General features: G+C 42.9%; 1 protein-coding gene across 2 annotated transcripts in view; it reads right to left on the reverse strand.

Annotated features, from left to right (window-relative positions):
- The window catches only part of EGLN3 (egl-9 family hypoxia inducible factor 3), a 35,237-nt gene extending 14,094 nt beyond the window's left edge, over window positions 1–21,143 (reverse strand). The window contains exon 1 of one of the 2 annotated variants that reach the window (XM_032798436.2): window positions 20,504–21,143. In XM_032798436.2, the coding sequence (XP_032654327.1) occupies window positions 20,504–21,115 (612 nt within the window). In that variant the 5' untranslated portion in view covers window positions 21,116–21,143. Of the gene's footprint in view, window positions 1–18,364; window positions 19,283–20,503 lie in introns of those variants that run through there. The other variant, XM_032798437.2, reaches the window with a different exon arrangement.
- Window positions 21,144–21,568: the final 425 nt, after the last annotated feature.

Raw genomic sequence — 21,568 nt, forward strand, 5'->3', positions numbered from 1 at the left:
GTCTCAACCTTGAGACAGTTGAGCTAGTTAAGTTTAGAAAGAACGCTGAGGAAATGAAAGGTGCTACATAAACACAGAGCAATAATACCTTATGATAATTGCATCCTCATTTATAAGTCATGAGATGGAAAGCCAAAATACTAATAATTAATTGCATTACTTCTACTGACACACAAGCTTTAGGATATATTTTTAAATGACTTCCAAGTTGCCTAAAAGTGGAGTCTAATATGTGGTTTGCAATCCTTAACTAAAAAGGATTGGACAACACACATTTGGAGAATAAGGATCACCAGGATTCACATCAGAGGCCCAGGTCTGTGTGTACATTGAAAAAACATGTTAAGTACAGTTTGTAGACTGCAAATACTCTGTGCATCAAGGAGAAAAAAAGATGATACACAGCATGCACTACATTAAAAGAGCATTAACAGTCTGATATCTCATGCTCAAAGCAAACTGATTCTCAGTCAAGTCTTGTATGATACACAGGCACAAGAGGACATTTCTTAAATACTTTCTTTTTGTACCCAGTTGTGCTGAAATGTTTTCCATTGTGTAATTTATAATGGTCCGGTATAAGGTTTACATGGCTATTAAATATTAGTTTGTTTGAATTTATGAAAGTCTAAACACCTGACCACCACACCAAGGAATAGATTAGCAATATTGGCCTAACATAATGGTATCTACAGAAGAATAAATGGGAGGGAACAGAAGGGAAGAGAAGAATGATGTTAAAAACCTAAACAAATTGTCTCATGTCCATTCGAAAGGTAACCGCCAGTTCCAATGGGTTACATTCTGCTCACTTTTCTCTCCCAAAAATCTCCATTCTTTTCAATGGCAGTGCTGAATGAGAAAGCAAGTTCTCTCACCTACAAGGGGAAGACAAAACTACGAGGGTACCTACTGGCTCAAAGGGAGACTTATGACTACTTGCAAAATTAAGCATAGGCTTGAGGAACAAGGGAAGGCATATTCTAGACCATGGGGTTCTCAAACTGGGGATAGGGGCCCCTCAGGAGGTCACAAGGCTATTACATGGGGAGTCATGAGCTGTCAGCCTCCACCGTAAACCCTGCTTTGCCTCCAGCATTTATAATGGCGTTAAATATATAAAAATGTGTTTTTAATTTGGGGGGGGTCACATTCAGAGACGTGCTAGGTGAAAGGAGTCACCAGTACAAAAGTTCGAGAACCACTGTGCTAGACCATCCAGAGGAATGGCCATGAATCTATTCTCCAAGCTTAGGATTGCCAGTGTCAGTAGCAATATTTTACTACTTTCCTGTTAGGCAGGAACTATATCTCAATTAAGTGTGCAAAAATCCATTGATTTAGCTCCCTTTCCTCTGTTCCCAGGACACATCAGCTTAGCCAGTTGGCCTGGTACTTGCTTTTCCCTTGGACTCATGGGACAGATCTGGATGTTCCAGGAACAAAAAAAAAAAAAAAAAAATTCTTGCTTTGCTTGCCTCTGCTTTGTGTTCTGTCTTGATGGTTCAGCTGTACCACTGTAGCTTTGTTGTTGCTTCCACATGTACAGAGATGCATTTATGAGAAAATGTTCAGGAGCAGGCAGCGTGTTGGGTTCTTTAGTGTGCTCAGTTCCAGGAAACGGATACTGTGTTGGGATTCTTAAGAGAATCCCATTTCCCTGAAGTATATGGTATCCCATCTGTGCTCCCTAACCCAATATACTACTATCTGTCATTATTCTGATGGCCACAGGGTGAGTTAAGGGTCTGGACAGAAGAAGAGAAGGTCTCCAAAGAAGGATCAGCTGGCCATCCAAAAACTATTCCTGGTAGTTCTGGTGGTTGATGAAGAAAATTTGACAAAGGGCAGAGATGAAGAAGTGTTGCCCAGGGCGCCATCTACTTGTAGGCTACTATCATGCTGAATAATTGTAATGACTGGTGTGCTGATGGTTTCTCAAGAAGTCTTTGGTGAACTTTCAAGACATGTGGAATCCTTTTTTAGGTAGCTGCATCATAGATTGATGTTGCCTTAAATGGAAAGAGCTCCCTGGTGGATGAGCTTATGATGGGGCTTAGGGAGCTCTTAATACCTCATAACAAAATCATGGTTCCCCAGGACAAAATCTGTTCTTCACATGATTGAGCTTTTGGAAGCAGACTGTCCAGATAAGAATAATCTGGATGCCTTTCGGGCTCTGGCTGGTTATCAGGATGAGGCGTGGAATAGAGGCCAAGAAGCATCTCTTAATATTGGTGGTCCTCTCCAACTGCAAAGGATAGGTACCATTTGTCAACTCTGCATTTTGAGGAGAAAGCAAAATGCTGAAAGCTAAAAAAATAAAACCAAAGTTGTATGGATTATTATGACAACAGGATCATTATTCTGCTTACAGTAACACCCTTGTCTCTTCTAATTATCAAAAGAATTAACCTTCACTTATGTAAGAAGGGTGTTGTCATGTTCCTTAACCACATATGTTTGTATTTGCTATGATTAACATTTCTCTGATTTCCCACTGCTCATGGACTCCCCCTCTCATTGTGTTCTACAATACTGAAAAGTGGCTTTTTTTAAAAGTATGTTCCAATTTAAACTTCTCTTTATGCTGAAATTTTATTCAGTTGGTGTCCTTTTGATGTGCCCACAGGCAGTACAGTTTGAGAATGGATTAACTTACTGCATGTTGAGAGCAACCATGCTATTACCATAAAACCTGAAATTTATGAGTCTATAGCCAATTAATTACGTTCAGTCAGGATATTCAGATTTAGTCTCCAATTAGCAGATGTAAACAGGCTTGGTGCATCATTGTATCAATAAAAGCTGTTTCAGTTTAGGAAGCTGGCCCCTTAACTACTGAGTTCTGGCTCCTGGCCAGCTAGATGATGGCTTAATGGCAGTGCTACGTGCAGAGCGTGAGGGTATCGACAATCAAACACAAATTTACTCCCGAGTATACTTCACAGAGAGACTGCTGAAGAAAGGAAACACACACTTACAATACATACAGTCAATGCACTTCTCATTTCTGATTCTTATTGAAAGCCCTCCTTCCTTCCCGCACTTTCATTTCCTATATATTCTTTTAATGCTAGATACCAGAAAGAGAGACTACGGTCTAAATAGATTTTTAGAACATTTCTACTTGTACTTTAAACCTCTATCTCCTCCCCCACCCCATCATCCAACCTCCCCATACTATTACATTTTTTATTGTCCAGAAACAAAGCTGGGATGAACTATTCTAACTAGAAAGCATCAAACATTCAATACAGACTACTCTGTAATGAGCCACAAGAGAGACCGTGACCAAGAGCTCAACCTTGTAGAAAAACAAGTTCATAAATGCAAGCTCATTAAGGAAAACTGTAAAGAGTCTCCCCTTAAGTTCAGTTGTCAATGGGGAATAAAGGCATGGAAAGCAGAAAATAAATCTCCTTAAAGTTTTTAATCAAGTGGTTTTATATATCATGGGGGATAATGTCATAGATCCTTAAATTCCCTGTCACCACTTAGATCTTTATCATTTTGTTTTTAATCACCCAGAGAAATATTGACAGAGACGTTGATATACTAAGAAATACCTTCCTCAGAAACAATTAAAGTAATTGCATATATTTTAGTCTCTGTTCGAGAACATCAATATAGGGCTTCATCATAGATTTAATGGAAGCAAAACTTAAACGGGAATTTTGCCTGTGTTAGGAATGCAAGATCAAGCCTGTATTCCTTTTTGACTTATGAACGCTGTGGGAAATGGTAATACTGCCTGGAGGACTTTCAATGTGGTATACTGTATGCATAAATAAGCCATCTTTGCATTACCCCAATTCAGTGCTGCTGAGTGGACCTTCGGCTCAGGCTACTCCAACTTACAACAGCTGCCCCACCGTCATATTGCAGACTAGACCCTCTCACAATACTGAGTCTGTGGCTACTGACCTTTCTGCCCAGACACCTCTCTTTCTTGCCCCCACCATGCCTCCTATGACAGGGCTTCTAAGTGAAGGCAATGTAGGGCTACTTGCACTGATCCTATGCAGTTTCTGCACCTGAGGAATTTTCCCTGGCAGTACAGTTACAATCGCTGTATATGGGGCCAGAGCAGTTGACGGAATTTAAAATCATACAATTAAATGTGGAGGGAACCCCAAAACTCACCTGTGTTTCATCCCAAAATTCTCAGGGCCAGCTTGGCTTCTGAAGCTATGCAAACACTACTGAGCAGCATGAACACAGATGAATGGCACACAAATGTTTATCACAGCACTACCACTAAATTAAAGCTAATTGATGAGACCAGTTATCCCTGCTATAAATTTGGAATCAAGCTAATTCTACATTTTTGAAAGTCAACTAGCTAAGAGTACATTCGTGCCTGCACTGATTTGTGCATAAACAGACATTTATGGGTAAAACCCATTAAAGTTACCAGTGATAAATTACCCTCAAAAATAATTTATGTTGTGCTCTCAATAATGGACGAATTTTAGTCTTTCAGCTCTAAGACCTTTTCTGTAGATACTATTAGAGTTAAAGCAGTACAATCCCTCCTAGTGTAAACACAGTTATACCAGTATAAATGCACTTGTAGCAGTACAGCTTATCCTCATATGGTACAGGGAATAAACTATTTCAGTATAAGGCACTGTTATGCAGTAGAATTCTGAATTAAACACCTCAGAAATGGAGGTATTTTGTAATTCTGAAAAGCTCATAACTCTAAGCAAAACATTATGGTTGTTCTTACAATTGAACATTGACTTAATATAGCTTTGAAACTTCACTATGCAGAAGAAAAATGATGTTTTCTTTTTTTTTTTCAGTAGTTTCCATTTAATTACGTTAAGTACTGTACTGTACTTGCTTCTTTTTTTGGTCTCTGCTCCTGCCTGATTGTATACTTCCGGTTCCAAATAAGGTGTGTGGTTGACTGGTCTGTTCGTAACTCTGAGGTTCTACTGTACTGGCATAACTGCATCCACACTAGGGTTAGACTAGACAAAAAAAAAAACCCATTGAACAAACAACCACCACCCTGCAATGAACACTTGTCTACACATTTTTATACTAGTACCAGGACTTAAAAAAAAAATCCAGTGCAAAACAAACAAACCCTCAGCATGCAGCACTACATTAACTATACTTTGTACTTTTGCATTTTGTATCTGGAGATCAAAGTGATTCAGAAACGCTGTTAACCCATTATCATTTTCGTTTTACAGGTGGGGAAACCAGGGCCCAGAGAAGTTAAGCAGCTGCCCAAATTCACGCTGCAAGCCAACTTCAGAGTCCAGAATTGAACATAGGTTGCCCGATTCCCACATGACAGCAAGGACTGCTACTCCATGAATTGTGGCTGCATATCTACACTAGAAAATAAAAGCCTTGGTAATTTACTAGGTGGGATAGCAGCAGGGTAAGTACCAATGTGGCATGACACCCATGCTAGCCAAACTGTTTCTGCTCCATTTCACTGTCTTCTGGATACTTACACAATGGTCCCAAATACACCTTTCTGTAACTATGGTTGTGGGAGGTTTTCAGAGAGCAAATTTCTCTGTACAGGTTCAGGAATCTATCAGGCAGAGTAACCTGCAGGATTAGGGCTTCAATGGGACTGCCCATGTGCTTAAAATTAAGTTCACAAGCATGTCTGCAGGTTCGATGCCTATGGGTATGTCTCGCATTTTGGAGGCTGCAGCAGCAAGCCTCCCAGTCCAGGCCAGAGACTCAAGCTAGTGGGGCCCATGCTAGCATTCTACAAATAGCTGTAGATAGCACCTCCCTCCCTGGGGCTTCAGAGCCCAAGCTCTGTTTCAAGATACAACTTCAAAGCACAATCTACATGACTATTTTTAGAGGACTAGCATGAGCCCCGCTAGCCCAAGTGGTGTAATATAAATAATAATCACTTTTATACAGGAAAAGCAATGAAACAGACAAATAACTATGGGTCAGCAAATACACAAAAACTGAGAAAAAGAGCAGAACAAACGGTTCTCTAATCCAGGAGTTCTCAAACTGGGGGTCGTGACCCCTCAGGGGATCACAAGGTGGTTACATGGGGGTCACGAGCTCATGGCCCCCTGAGGCTGACAGCCCTGAGCCCCCATTAAATTAAATCCCTCCCGTTCTTAATTTAAAAGGGAGGAGGTCAGTGTGTGAAAGGGATCACCAATACAAAAAGTTTGAAAACCACTGCTTTAATCATTTACAGTCTTTCTAGTTATTGTGTTAAATTAGTATATTTTTAAAAATCGGAACTGTGGCTTAAGTTGACACTGCGTGTTTAACTCAGGAGCCTAAATTTGAATTTAGATGTTTAATGTTAAATATGCAACCCTGACATTCATTCATATTCATTATCTGGCCAGCAGGACTGGTATTGCTAATTCTCTTCTTCCTCCTCCTGTGAAAACACAGTCTGTAAAATATTTAACCACTCAGTGACCTGTCCTGTTGGCCTGGTTCAGCAGCCATGTACATGCTTCACAGGCACGGCGCAGACAGAGGAAGACAGATGAAAAGCTAATCCATTAAGGAAAGGGAAGTAATGGTGAATACTGGAAAGAACAGAGTTCAATATAGCCTAGGGGAGCCTGTTCTATTTATATCCACCAGCTGGCAGAAAGTGATTTACATGCCTTAGCATGAGGACATATTATACCACTTCAGCTGCAGCCACTGCCTCCTCTTCCTTCAAATCCCTTCTCAAAACCCACTTCTACCAGGATGCCTACAACAAATTAGACACCACCAGCCAGGTTGAGCAGCCATTGATATTTGTTTTATTAATGTAAATCAGAGAGAGAGAGAGAGAGAGAGAGAGAGAGAGAGAGTGTGTGTGTGTGTGTGTGTGTGTGTACATTTTTTCTGATTGTTCCCTCCCTTGCCTGCCAGCCCCTCACCTCTATGAGCTGCTTGTTTTCGTGTGTGTGTGTGTGTGTGTGTGTGTGTGTGTCCCTAATTTTGGACGCATCTGATCTAGAGTGTGTGTGTGTGTGTGTGTGTGTACATTTTTTCTGATTGTTCCCTCCCTTGCCTGCCAGCCCCTCACCTCTATGAGCTGCTTGTTTTCTTGGCTCCAGTCCTGCAATGTGCTCTGCTCGGGCAGACCCCTGCTCCGACATGAAGTCAATGGGGCTGTATGTGGGTGCAAGGGTCCACCCGCATGGAGCTCATTGGATGATCAGAGCCTTAGATTGTAAACTATCAGATGAGGGACTATCTTCCGCTGTGTTTGGACAGCACCTAGCACACTGTGGGCACTACTGGAATAAATGCTATTACTAATTTTAATGTGAGATGTGTTTGCTACAAGGCACTGTCAAGTACACATCCTGATGCAAAGACAGTGAGAAATTATTCGGATTGCAGTGGCACCTAGAAGAAATTAGGGCTCACTGTACATACGTACAAAACAAAAATCCACCCACCCATCCTCTCAGAGGTCCCTGCTTAAAACCTAAGCAGGACAAGTGGTGGATACAAACACATTGGGGAGAGCGCTGGGGAAACAGTGCAAGATTTTGCTCATAACTTATTTAAGGCCCCCAATCCAGAAAACCATCCTTATTCAGCAAGTTACTTAAGAACATGCTTCAGTCCCATTGATTTTAAAAAGAGAGAGAGTCTTTGAGCATATGGTTAAGTGCTTTGCTGAATTAGGCCGAACCTTTTAAAAATATTTCTTTATTGATTTTTTTTCAGAAACATTCAAATCCAAACAAAACCAATCCACTACAATAAGCAAGATTTTTAAATTGATACAACAATCATTACTGACTCCAGGACAGAAGAACGAAAACACACTGTTTTTAAAACAAAACCCAGAAAAGGGCTAGTACGTGACCGTCAAATCAGTATATACTATATAAGTTACAAATGTAATTTGATCCTTTTGCTACTAAGAAGCATGCAAAACTATTTCTGTGTGTTCACTGTAAGATTTAATTAAACTGCTAATTCAAGCATGCAGAGTTTTGTATCAGAGCAGATCTTTATTTTCAGAACTGTGGCAAGGTCTTTGCATATATTAGGCCAATATTTCTGTAATTTGTGCCAAGTAAAAGTTAAGGACAGCGCAGTTAGACGCTGATTTGGTGGCATCTCTAGCATTCACAATGCTTAACATTTACCTGCTTTATGGGGACATTTTGGTGTCCAGTATAATCTGTTTCAGATTTTGGTTTTGAATCATCATAGTGACAAAATTGCTTGCATTAATTACCTTCTAATAATTGTTTTGTCTGGCATCATTTCTTTGTTTAAAAATCTTATCAGAATACAGTGAGATAGAAAAGTATTATAAAGAAAAGCTCCAACCCTTCTCCCTCCCCCCCCCCCCCACAGTGGGGGAATGGAGGTAGGAGAAATGGGGCTTAGGGCTCTGCCAAATTGCTTGAGGGAACACAGTCAGAGATGGTTTGGTGACAAAATGCCATGGCTGTGATCCATTTAGACAGAAGGATATGGTCTGCTTTGCATGAGCTGCCTTCGTCTTTTCCCTTCCTTCATTGTTTTTCTGTCTAATAGAAAAGATGAGCTACTTCTGGCCTACTCTCTTCCACATTTATTTAAAAGTCACATAGCAATGTTATGTGTAAACCAAAACCATTTCCAAGGTATCATACAACAACATATCCTGTAGTAGCAGAGCAATTATTCACCGTGAAACCTGTTAAGTCACGTGCTTGCAATGAGCCATCTACCACCTAGAGTGCACAGGGACTGAAAGCAGTTTCAATACTTTTCTAAAGACAAGACTCCTCTTTTGATCTATTAAAACTTTTTCACTGAAGCTTAGGCCACGTCTAGACTACGCGCCGTATTGGCGCGTTAAAATCGATTGCTCGGGGATCGATATATTGCGTCTGATCTAGACGGGATATATCGATCCCTGAACACGCTTATATCGATTCCGGAATTCCACCAAAACCAACGGAGTTCCGGAATCGACATGGCGAGCCACGGACATCGATCCCGCGCGGTGAAGACGGGTGAGTAAATCGATTTTAGATATTCGATTTCAGCTACGCTATTCTTGTAGCTGAAATTGCGTATCTAAAATCGATTTTCGCACGTAGTGTAGACCTGGCCTTAGAGAGAGTCTTGTCCTGCTAATGACTTGCTAACATTGCTGTTTTAGTCTTACACTTGATCACAGAAGGATTATGGTCATGCTAAATACGAACCAGGTCTGCGATACTCACTCTTGTTGGTATATACACCTCTCTCCAGGAATCTAAAGCTGGTAACTGTTACTTGCAGAGATCCCTTACTGAGTTGCTTATTCTCACAGGCTGCCTATTGTAATGTGAGTGTCACAGCAGACCAGGCAGCATTCAAGTGGCAACGTGCCACTGCCTATTATGGTGTGGGGAAGGGAAACCTCAATCAAGTATGGACACATACTTTAAAAAAAAGCATCTAGTGTCTGTTGTTCAGAAGACCCCTATTAAAGTGTGTAACAAATCAGCGCCTACCAATTATGTCCTTATCTTTTTAAGAAAGACTGACTTCATATAATCACCACTGTATCCGTGTTTGGACCGTGTGGTGTTCTTCCTCCCTCCTACCCCCACACCCATGTTGAAGAGGAATTTCATAGCAAAGTGAGGAATGACTATGGCTAGAATTTGTCTCTATGCTCAGGCATTATGAAGAGTCCCCACAAAGGCCCTCTTGATGGGTAAAAAGTGTTTTCTTCAATTGTGTCAACTCAATCAAGTTAGCTTAACATGGTTGAGAAGGGAGGTTGCAGGCTAGCATGTTTGAAGCCACGTTCAGCTGGCCATCTTGTGTTCTAAGGGGGAAATGTAGACTACAGCAGCGCCAGCTAACACAGCCTCAAGTGTTATAACTGACATCCTAACAAAGCTTTTCAGGCATGTCAGCTAGCTCAGTTAACACAACTGGAAAAACAAAAAAAAAAAGTTACCATTTTTGCCCTCAGAACTTCGTCATTGCTCTACCAGAGCCCTGACCTGCAACACCCCTGCTCTGGCTGCTCAGCAGAGGATAGGTCTACATTACAGAACCTATACTGGCATAGTCATGTTTGCATAGCTATGCCAGCATAGCCCCCCACCCCCCAATCCCCAAGTGTAGATGCAGCCTACATTGACAGGAGTTTTTCCTGTTGGTGTAGGAAAACCAACTTCCTAAATGACATTAGCTATGTTGACAGAAGCACTCTTTCATCAGCATAGATGTGCCTACTCTGGGGGTTTTGTCAGAATAGCTATATCGGTCAGGGGGATGGTTTTTTCATATCCCTGACTGACACAGCTATACCAACATAATTTTTAAGTATAGACCAAACTAGAGCCTGGTAATCATGTCTGATTATACCAGGATAAGAGCTCACTCCTACAACTGGATTCATGACAGCAACCCTTAGCATCAATGGGGCTCTGAACAGGCACATGGGTCCACCCAAGAGGGACGGATTGCAGGATCAGGGCCTCAACCTCTGCCAGAATTTAGGATGAAACCCCATCGTTATTTTCACTTGTGAATGATGTAAAATGTGAACCCTTATGATGAGTTGATGCGATAATGTCATGCATAAAATCTCTGCACCAGCAAACCACCATGCATATGAATTTTGATAGGGGTAGGGAAGGGAAATGTCTTTACTACCTCGTGGAATCAACTCCTTTAGTAAATGTCACCAGAGTAAATTGTTAACTTAATTAGGCACAAGGAATTCCTTATGCCAGCAAACAGGTTTACCTTGTAGTATATGTGCTCTCCTACCTCAGTGTAATGAACAGCCATGCATTTTCAGTTCATTGCAGCTGAATGCTAAGGAGATTCATATATGAGAGTTATTAAATGTACTGCATAGAAATATTAACAGCTAAGGGAAAATTATCTCATTGCAGGGAGAAATGCATAGCTGTGGAATGGTGTAGGGTCAGGAAAGTCCACAAGGCGAATCTTGCAGAGTTTCCAGAAAATTATGGATGCATCTGGGGATGCAGAAGGGGTGAGACGTGCTGCCATGCAATCCCACAGACCCTGTAAATCCACAGGAAAGATTCCTCTCACTTCTGTAGCCGTTCAGGCCGACAGCTCTACTGCTCTGGTTCCACACAAGCTATGCTGCCAGCTAGCAGGCTACATGCACCTTCACAAAAAAGCGACTCTTCGATGGAGTTTCAGGCACGGATACTTCAGGCTTGTTTATGGTGTAGCTGCTACGCTGGGATGTAACATCAGTGCACCACTATATAAGGTGGCTTGTACTGATGCGCCTAATCCTAGCTTGAAACATGGCAGATGGTGAGACATCTGAAATCCAGTCATGGACCACTTTCTGATTCTTCCATTGCCATCAATGAAAAGTGAGTAATAATACGGCTTTGCAAAAATTGTTGGGTTCCAGGCTACAATGGGATAAAATAAACTAATCCTTATATTGTATTTCCTCAGGCCCTGATTCTGCAAACTCTAATGTATGTGCACTGAGTTCCCCACAGGATATATTGACAACTCTGTTGTTTACACTTCCAAGTGTTCACCAGTATTTCCCATTCCTGAATGGATTAGCTTGTCATTTATCTTCCTGTCTGTACTAGGATAGTAAAACATACGGATGGTGTCTGACAAAGGCCACAGGAAAGGTCACAGAGTGGTGAAGTGTTTTACAAACTTCCTTTTTCACAGGAAAAGATGCATTGGCAATAGCAATCCTGCAGACTAAGAGTCTGACCCAAAGCCACCTGACACAACAGTGGAAATATTCCTGACTTGAGTGGACTTTGGATCAGGCTGCAGGTACATTACATTTAGAATCTGATAGTGGTGATGCGTATACCAAATTTTCAGTCTCGGGCTTGTAGGCACTGAGAGTATGTCTACACAGCAGATGTTAATGTCAGCTGTACAATCGTGGCTCTAGCGCTGGGTGAGAGCTCTCCCAGCACTATAAAAACCACCTCCGTGAGGGGAATAGCTACCAGCGTTGAGAGAGCGGCAGCACTGTCTACACTGCCACTTTACAGAGCTGAAACTTGCATTGCTCGGGGGAGGGTGTCTTTTCACACCCCTGAGTGAGGAAAGTTTCAGCACTGTAAGTGGCAGTGTAGACAAGTCCAAAGATCCACTGTTTAGATGCTTAAATGCAGATTTAAAGGGCATTCAAAGGAACTATAAGTTGTGAAGTTATTCAAATGCATAATTATTTGTAGGATCAGGCCCTCTCTCGGTAACATCAAAGTCCTGCTAGGTGGAGCAGGAATCTGAGATACTGTTTGCATACTCATTTCAATGAAGAAGTGTTTTTAAAAAGTCACTGACCAGAATGAGTCAGAACAAAAATAAGAGTAAATATACCGAAGTTTATATTGTTTTAATGCTTGATTGTCAAGAAAAATATCCCCATTCCTGTGTATAATTAACCTGGCTAACTAATCTTGCTTGACAAACACAGATATAAAGAGCACTTCTGACAGTGATCCAAGGCAACTGCTCTAGGATCTCTGCCAAAGCTGAATTCCTCAGTCTGATATCATAAAATGACTTGTCTGTTGTATTTACAGTTCCAATGGCTCTGGACTCTGTTGAACACTGGGCATTCTGGCACTCATCCAGAAGAGCAGATTTGAACCTGACCATTATGCTACAACATGTGCGTTTGATTAGGAAAAAAAAGAAAAATTATGCATAGTTCTTCTGGATGGCAGTATTCATCAGACTTTCCATTGTAAGCTACTTGCAAGCCAAGCTCCTGTGCAAGTATCATAAAAATCCTTTGTAACATACAGGACCGGCTCTAGCCACTTCGCTGCCCCAAGCACGGCGGCGTGCCGTGGGGGGCGCTCTGTCGCTTGCCGGTCCCGCGGCTCTGGTGGACCTCCCGCAGGCGTGCCTGCGGATGCTCCACCGGAGCCGTGGGACCAGCGGACCCTCCGCAGGCACGCCTGCGGGAGGTCCACCGGAGCCGCCTGCCGCCCTCCCGGCAACCAGCAGAGCGCCCCCCGCAGCATGCCGCCTCAAGCATGCGCTTGGCGTGCTGGGGCCTGGAGCCAGCCCTGGTAACATATAAACAACGATTATATTTCTACATCCTGTGTTCTTCTGCAATTTGATCATCAACCTACTGTTACTTTGCTCCTTAGGTTTGTACCCAGAGCCAGAATCTGAGGGGTTTCACTTAGCATTTTAATGTTAAACAAGAAAATTGCTGGGGGGGTTGTTTTTTTTAATAAAAGACACACACAACAATTATATTTCTTCCCCCAGAATTACAAGACTATTGATGAAAATCCTCAACCTTGGCTTCTGAAGATTCATGCATTCCTTAAATCCCTGTGATGGGCGGGGAGTGGGACAGGGGAGTTCAGCAGGCATCTCAGCAAGAAATCATTACACTGGAGGCCATGCTTCAGAAGCCACCTTAGGACTCTCAGGCCTCTGCCAGGCAGGGAGCTCTGGAAGCGATCCTCCCAGATTTGTAGCCAACACTTGCTAGCTGTGGCCATACCACCCAATCTTGGAGATTAAATAAATAAATACTTTCCCATCTGTAGGGCAAAGGTAGCATGGGCTCTCACGTAGGTTGGTGCTGGAGAGGATGAAGGTGCCTACTTGGACTGACTGAAGTTCTTTTAGTCATTACCTTGAATTTCCCCTTGGATGATGACATGGATAGAGAGGTTTGGAAGGGGTGGGAAGAGAGTCTACTCAGACACACAGATAAAAATGCTAGTCATTCTCTCCTCTCTGCTATATGCTTTCCAGTGACTGCCACCCTTTATAAAGAATATGACCTGATTCTTAGAAGAGCTTAGCCCTCATTAAGACACCTAAATGAACTGCCTTGATTTTCGAAAGATGTTTCTGTGCACTTTCATTTATCCAGGGGCCTGTCTGGAAGCAGTTGGGTTCTGAGCTCTCTGTATAAAACAACGTCATTGGGTTTCTTAAATACAATTGAGTCCTTGTGATTACTTCTGGTTGCAAAATTTCCTATAGGCAGTGGAACTCACTTGCCTCTGCGAGTTCAGGCCTCCAGAGACAGTCACAGCCTCCAACACTCACACTAAGTAATGGTGGTTTCTCTGATGAAGTGCTTTCTAGTGGGATATGAAAACTTCCACCATAATTGCCTGGGTGCAAGGTGCCCAGCACCCCACTCTGTTGAGGTGTATGGAATCTTCTGGCAGAGTGCCAGAAACTGACTAAGGAGGGGTCATGGCCAGATCAGCCAGGTGATGGTCTGATTCAGTGCCTTCCTTGGAGAGCCACTGTTGGTGGGACTCTTATGGAGCAACAGCTGTACTTTAAAGCTGCCATTCTCTGGCAAAACCAGAAGGTAAGATGGAATCACCACATGCTCTTCACCAACAGATGAACCAAAGAGCATAGCTGCCCTTGCAGCACAGAGAATGCAGACTGTCTCTCTCTACACTAGCACTGGTTGGTGAATGAAGCTTGGGAGTACACAAAGGAACGTTCAAACAGCACACCTGCTCATTGTGAAAGGATATGCCGAACAGATCTATTGCTTTACAGTTTTAAAATGCTCCCTGTATAAAACCGAAACAAAAAAAGTAATGACAGTAATACATCTTTCATCCATAGATCTCAACCTAAGTTTAAGTGTAGACCAGGCCCTACAAGTACATCTACACTATGCAGATTACACCAGAATAGCCACGGCAGTGCTTTAACGTGGCTTGTGTAGTCGCAGCACAGCGCTGGGACTGAAAAAAAAAAAAAAAAAAGCCACCTCCATGAGAGGTGTAGCTCCCACTGCTCATGCACTGTCTATACTGGCACTTTACAGCGCTATAATTTGCTGTGCTCAGAGGTGTGTTTTTTCACACCCTGAGCAAGACAGTTGGAGTGCTGTAAAGTGCCAGTATAGACAAGTCCTAAAAGAATGGGTTGTTCCAAGTGTAAACTAAGAGGGCTTCTATTGGCATAGCTAACTTCATTCAGAGAGGTGGCGTTCCTGCACTGATGGAAGTTATATCAGCATAGCTGGTGTGAAAAATCTGCACCCCAAGAGGCTATGCCAGCCTAATCCCCTGATGTTGACAATGCTAGGTCACCCACCTCTTGGGGAAATGGCCTACCTATGCTGATGGAAGGACTTACACTCGATCTACACTGAAGCGCTACAGGGTCTGTGCTGTTGAAACAGTTTAAGCGTACACATTCTCATAGTCTAAGCAATTCCTTTCCATCAATACTCAAGGCTCATGTTTAACTGAATATGCTATAACTTTACCAATGTAAAGTTTAAGGAGTAGATTTCTAAATAATTATCAGTCTTGAGATACTTGTATTCATTTCCACAATCAGAATACTTATCCCATAGCTAAAGGTTTACATGAGGGGGAACAAAACCAAAAACCACAAATTGTTCTGGATTGTTAAACACCTTCTGTGACCCTCCCTTCCCCTCTTCACCCCCATGACTTACCCCACTCCCACAAAATGCCAGTTTTCCTAAAAAAAGAGTAATTATAACAAGTCAAACTGAAAAATGCTGAGACTGTTGATAAAAACAACAGCAACAACAAAAAAAACCCTCATGCCTAGGTTACTAAAGGTTTTTGAGCATCCAAAAACTCAAAGCATCTTCTAATAAGGATACAATATAGTACATAGTCAAAATATATCTAGATTTAAAATAATAATAATTGCTGTCACCAAATTGTTGGTGAGTTCACCAAATCTCACAAGACAAAGCCAGATGGGCCTGATTTTGGATGGGAGACTTTCAAGACACAGCTATGTAGTGCAGGAAGCTGTGATAGTTATTATGGTGATTCAAAAGGGGGAAATCTTGTATAGTGCAAGCGGGCACTGTCTTACTGAAGATGCCATTTTTCAGTGGAGATGTAGAACAACGGCTACCTGTGAGCCTCAAAAATTCCACAGCACCTTCTTTTGAGACGAGGGATGTTAGCCTGCATGTTCTTGTTAATTTCCTATTGAAATTCTCCCTCTATTTTAAATCGGATACAACAACATTCCTCCCTTTCAGTCCTGAACTGTTATGTAGTTTTTCTATTCACTGTTTAAAGTCTGCCACCTTCCACCCAAAAATGTTCATGGCTGAAGGAGATCTATGTATATAAATATTTTGGCATCAAAGTGGGTTGAGTTCTCTGGAGGATATTATATGAAAGTCAGTTATTACAGAAGAGTAATTACTATGATTCACAAACATTGAGGGCTGTGGGAACCCCACAGATTGGTTATAAAAAATTTCCACTACTGAAGGTGAGTTCCAGAAGAACTTGCCCCCACCCTACAAGTTACATCCAGTGTGGGTCTCTTTGTGTGCAATAGAGTAAAAGTTATGGTGTTTGGCTCTAGCTTTAGCACAAAAATCCCTTTTCTTCCCCCTAGTGGCCAAAAAACGCAGTGCCTCACTTTCAGCATTAGTAACCGACCCTGAGATCGATCACCCATCCCCTCTCTCACAGCAAGCATTCACGCCCTCTCCCAACACTTTCAGTTAACTTGGGTCTACTCTTGTTTAGAGCCCCAAGTCCCCTCTAAATCCAACTCTTCAACTTGATGGGACAATTTAATAAAACTAAGCAAAAAAGATGCGTGTTTCAACTATTTTTGCAGATTGCAAGGTTTTCAAAAAACAACCCCCCAAAGGGGGGTAGCCTTCATGAAGTATTCACACTAAACATCCCCTGCTGAGAAACCTTAGCACTCCTATCCACATACATCCCCTTTCATTTAGTTTAAGATAATGCCGAGAGAAATTACTGGGAATTTTAGAGAAATTTTCACAGCATACCCACACATTTGTTAGGTATCAGTTGCTTATGATCCTCCAATATCCATCCTTCCCCACTCCACGTCCTTTACCCAATACCTTGGGGAAAACCCTGACTGGGATAACTTTGAATATCTACCTGTCCTTAACTTTGAGCTCTTCCTTGATGTTTTAAGAATCTTATAACTTCATGTCATCAATCCTCCAATATACCTACCACAGAGATGCTAAAAGAAATATGTTTTTAAAAAAGTCGAGCAGAAGTTGTAGAGCTTAGATAATTTGCAGGCAATAGGCAAGGAAGTTCTCAACAATTAACAACTTCGTGTATTGTAATTCCATACAGGATCATTGGCATAGTGAAACCGACTCAAGAGAAACCAAGTTAGCGCGCTCTGACTGAACTAAATTGCATATATGCTGTTCAAACTCTACTGGGAATTGGGACTTGAAATGGCAGTTTATGCCTGCCTTTTCACGGAACTATACCTCCCTGCTCTTAACACTAAAGCACTGGATCTTTCTTTTCATGCTTCACACCTATAATGGCGATACTAATGGCTCAATCAATCATAATATCCCCTCTTTAGTTATGAAACAACGGATACGTGACCACTGAATTGAAACTAGTTGAAGTGAAACACTTCATCCATCTGATAGTATTAAACAGCCAAATAAATCAAACATATATTTAAAGAGCCTAAGTGCAAAGTAAATGTAGATCACCCCCTCCCCGCCTTCATGCAGCTTTCCCTATCTACCTCAAAACGCCTCTGAAAGTTAGAGACAAACAGGGATGGGTTAAAAAGTGCCCATATTCGAGCACTCTAGTCTATCGTGATCTTAGTCAGTGTTCAGGGGCACTTTACCATCCCTTCCAGTTGTGTTTATAACTATAAGACAGGCACTGGTGGACAGAGTTGTAAGCAAATAAGGCTTCTTCTTTGGGTCAAATAGCAGAAAACATTCATGCTGGGACCCAGGCTCTGGTCTCCTCTCACTAGACTCTTAGATTAAATGATTGCTTTGTAAATTTGTTTGTTTACTCAGCTGTGGCCTCTACGGGTACACATGTGCATAAATCACATAACGAGCCGCCAGGCGCCTGCCTAGCAATCAACATTAATACTACAGTGACCAAGCAGACTCTCTTAGGAGAAGTAAGACGAGAGAAATCTGACAAGATAAGTCAATGTATGTCGTGTACTTACAAACTTTCTTGTTTAACATACATATTCATCCCTCCCCCACCCCCCTTTACTACTAAACTTGAAGACGCTTCTATAGCTTGGCCAGTTCTATGTTACGTCTCTGGTGTACAGGATGGATCCTTATCAAGCATGACAGGAACTGTTTATAAACAACTTACTGTACTTTCAGATCTGGCAGCTAATGCACACATTGTGCTCCAAAGGGCAAATCTACATTGTTAACTACTTGTTGCTTCAATTAGTGGATAGGACTTAAAATCTGGGAGCAGTAATAGCTACAGTTCGGGAGTTTAGAAGGCTAAGGTGCTATTGCCGGGAGTTTATAGCTCAGTGGTAAAACTAGAACACGCAACCACAAAGCCAGTGTCAATTACAAATCCAAGAAGCGATTTAACCACTCTCTTACCTTGGACCTTTCCTTGACATAGTACTTGCCCAGTCTACTTCCACAATACATCACCAGCCTGTCTATCAATGACAAGAGAAAGTTGATGGCCTCACATCCTTCCTCGGTGCCTCCGATCCACTTTATCTGGTCTCCTCTCAAATGTCTTTTGGAGATGCCATTGCTGCGGCCGGCTAGTTGACCATCCTGCAGCTCCCCGTTATAGTGCATCTGTTTCACTCGCTCCAACACACAGTCCCCTACCACCTCGCCCAGGAAATTGTCCAAGTAGCAGAAGCCGATGTCATGCAAACAGGGTACAATATAGTCGAGCGCTATTTTCTCTAGATCTAACCTCATTACAGGTCCCAGAGGCATCTTGATAGAGTCTTTTTCCCCCCAGAGTTAAGTCAAATATGCACCAAACCGGTGCTCAGTAGAGCTGGAGATGAACAATCGCGCTAGTAACTTGAGTCAACCAGCAGGTACAACTTTTTAATTTACGAAGCAAACGAGTGCAAGGTTAGTAACGAGGACAGCGTGGGAAAGTTTAGCTGCAGCAACGTCTCTCCTCGGTGGAAATCTCCAGTTCCACCCAGCCTTTGGGATACTAGACTACACAATTAAATGCACAGCGAGTGCACTTACTACCCCGAACTGACTCCCCCTCCTCCCGCCTACCAACCGCACCTTTGCCGACACAGAAGTGTTTAACCAGAAGGCTGCTGATTCTGGAGCTCTTTTTTATCTGGTTGTATGTGATCCACGTGTGTGAACTCCCCCTTAGCGGCCGTAATCACTCCCCCTTTTTTGGAGCTGATGAGTCCTGCAAACTGCAAACCCCTTTCGATTTATTTACCAAAGCGGCGGATGGCCCCTTTCTGATAATACGTCTGCTACGTGCAGAATGTGTTCTTACTCAGCAGCGATCAGCATGTGGGTGGAGCCCCGTCCCAGGGACACTCTCTCCCCTTCCCCACTCTCACTCGAGTCAGGACCTACCTAGCCAATCAGTTGGCCGAGTGGGCCTGGCCTCCTTCAGAACGACAGCCCTTCAAAGGCTCCACAGCGCGGATCGAATGACGGGGGGCGGGGGGATTTCCACGAGTCTAAAGGAGGTGTGTTTTGTGGTTTAGCAGGCCCCACCCCAAACCTCGAGGGGGCGTGGTCTCCGCCATTGAGGAATTCTCCCTCAGCATGTACGCAGCTGCTACAGTCACATACTACAAGGCAATGTAAACAAATGGTGCTGAAAGATTAAGTGCTAATCGACCTGCTCGTGGCAATTATCTTAACTTAATAATACAGGCTGGCAGAAGAGTTTGCAAGAGTTTATAGTATTTTTCCGGGAGGGGGGAGACACCCCTCAACCCACACACCTTCACACACACACTACCACTAGGTGATTTAAAGTTACTTTAAAAAACAAACGTGCCCCAAGTCTTATTTATCTGGAGACAGACTCCCTCATTCCCGAATCAGTTTGTAAAAGTAGCTCCTTGTGATAAACACTCTTATGTGGTTCAATGAGATGTTTAAAACTAAAGATCTCATTCTTTTCTTGTTTTAAACTGTCTGTCATTTAAATTGTCCCCTTAAATAATAGAAATGCCATTTTCACCATCGGAACAACCTAGTACAGTTTTTTGGGGTAGGAAAATTTAATGGAAGTTAAAAGTTTAAGAACCTCGTCTATACTTTCCCAAATTTACTGAAAAGACTTCCTTGGTTTACTTTGTGTTGTGGCATGAAGTGCATGGGATTCTGACAGTTTCTGGAAGTAACAGCATGTGATAAATTCAATCTGATACGTAGAGCTTTAATTTTCACTTTTAAAAAACAACCCAGCAATGTTGTAGCTACGGTAACCACTTCACTGTAAGATTTTCACATCCCCCTCCAGTTATCAACTATACCACCATATGTGTTACCTGAAAGTATTTAATCCCTACTCGTTTATAAATTGTATTCTAATGAAAACTAATTAGTTTATGAGGCGGGACAGATAAAGACTCGCTTAACAAAGTCCATTACCACTCAGCGTGCCTAGGCTTTGCTAAAAATCTTAATGTAAGATGTTGTGTGCATTTAACGCAGACTAGAAACTGGGGGGCGAAGGGGGATACCTTAAAACAAGTCACCGTCACTGCAGTTACTAACCTTATGTCTTCCTCTAATTTTGTAATTCCCAAGTTTCCCATCTGCGTACATGATAAGTTTATCCATTCTGGACAGAAGATAGCCTATATTTTCACATCCTTGTTCATTGCCCTCCACCCACAATATCTTGTCCCCGCGAATAGCCTTAGTGCTGCCTGATTTCTGACTTGCCAGCTCTCCATCCTGGAATTTGTCACTCAGGTGCAGAGCTTTGACTTCTTGCAAGACTTTGTCTCCAATTTTGTGTCCCAGGAAATTGTCTACTATGCACAAGCCGTAGGAGTTCATGCAGGGCACTATGTACTGTACCACTAGTTTCTGGCCACTTCTGTGTTCTTTAGGAGGAGCTCTCTTACGGGAGGTGAGATTCAGCGCGCGCGCTCTGGCACTGGGCTCTCCTGCTTTCACTGGGCAAGTGCCTCCTCCTGTGCATCTCGGCGGATCAACTTGCTGCGCCTCACTCTTGCCCTGGGCATTCTCGCTGCTCTCGGGGTTATCTGCATTGATCATAATCGTTTTCATGCTGGCTACCGATTCGCAACTGCTATTGCCTATTGGCGGCTCGGCTCCCCAGCTCGTTGCCATTTGCAGTGCGGTCCTCCCCGTCCCCATGCATTGCTCACATGCTGCTGCTAGCCCTTGAGCCATGCGAGGGAATGGGAAATGCCATGTTCCACCAACAGGATGCTACAGAGGACAAGCCGCCGGGCGGGAACGTGCACACGTACCGGCGGGAGCGCGCAGGCTCGTCCGCCTCCCCCTCTCTGCCGTGCCGCCGCCTTCATCCCTGGGGGACAGGCGCTGGGAACATGCCAGTTCCTGCAAAGCGCACGAAGGCTGAACGTGCAGAACGCAGCAAGAGCCCCCGCCTGCAAGGTGCGTGTCCTCCCAGCTGAAGGACACCAGTGATTGCCCACGGGACACGCTGGGTGTGGTTCATTTTTGGCCCTAAGCTCCCAAATTAGACCATTAAAAACACACAGAGGAAACAATCCAGAGACCTCAATGCTGCTTTAAGTAGGAGGGCTGCACAAACCTGGATCTAGTTACTGGAGCTTGCTGGGT

Source organism: Chelonoidis abingdonii, chromosome 4 (genome assembly GCF_003597395.2).
Source record: "Chelonoidis abingdonii isolate Lonesome George chromosome 4, CheloAbing_2.0, whole genome shotgun sequence".
In the NCBI taxonomy this organism is placed as follows: domain Eukaryota; kingdom Metazoa; phylum Chordata; order Testudines; family Testudinidae; genus Chelonoidis; species Chelonoidis abingdonii.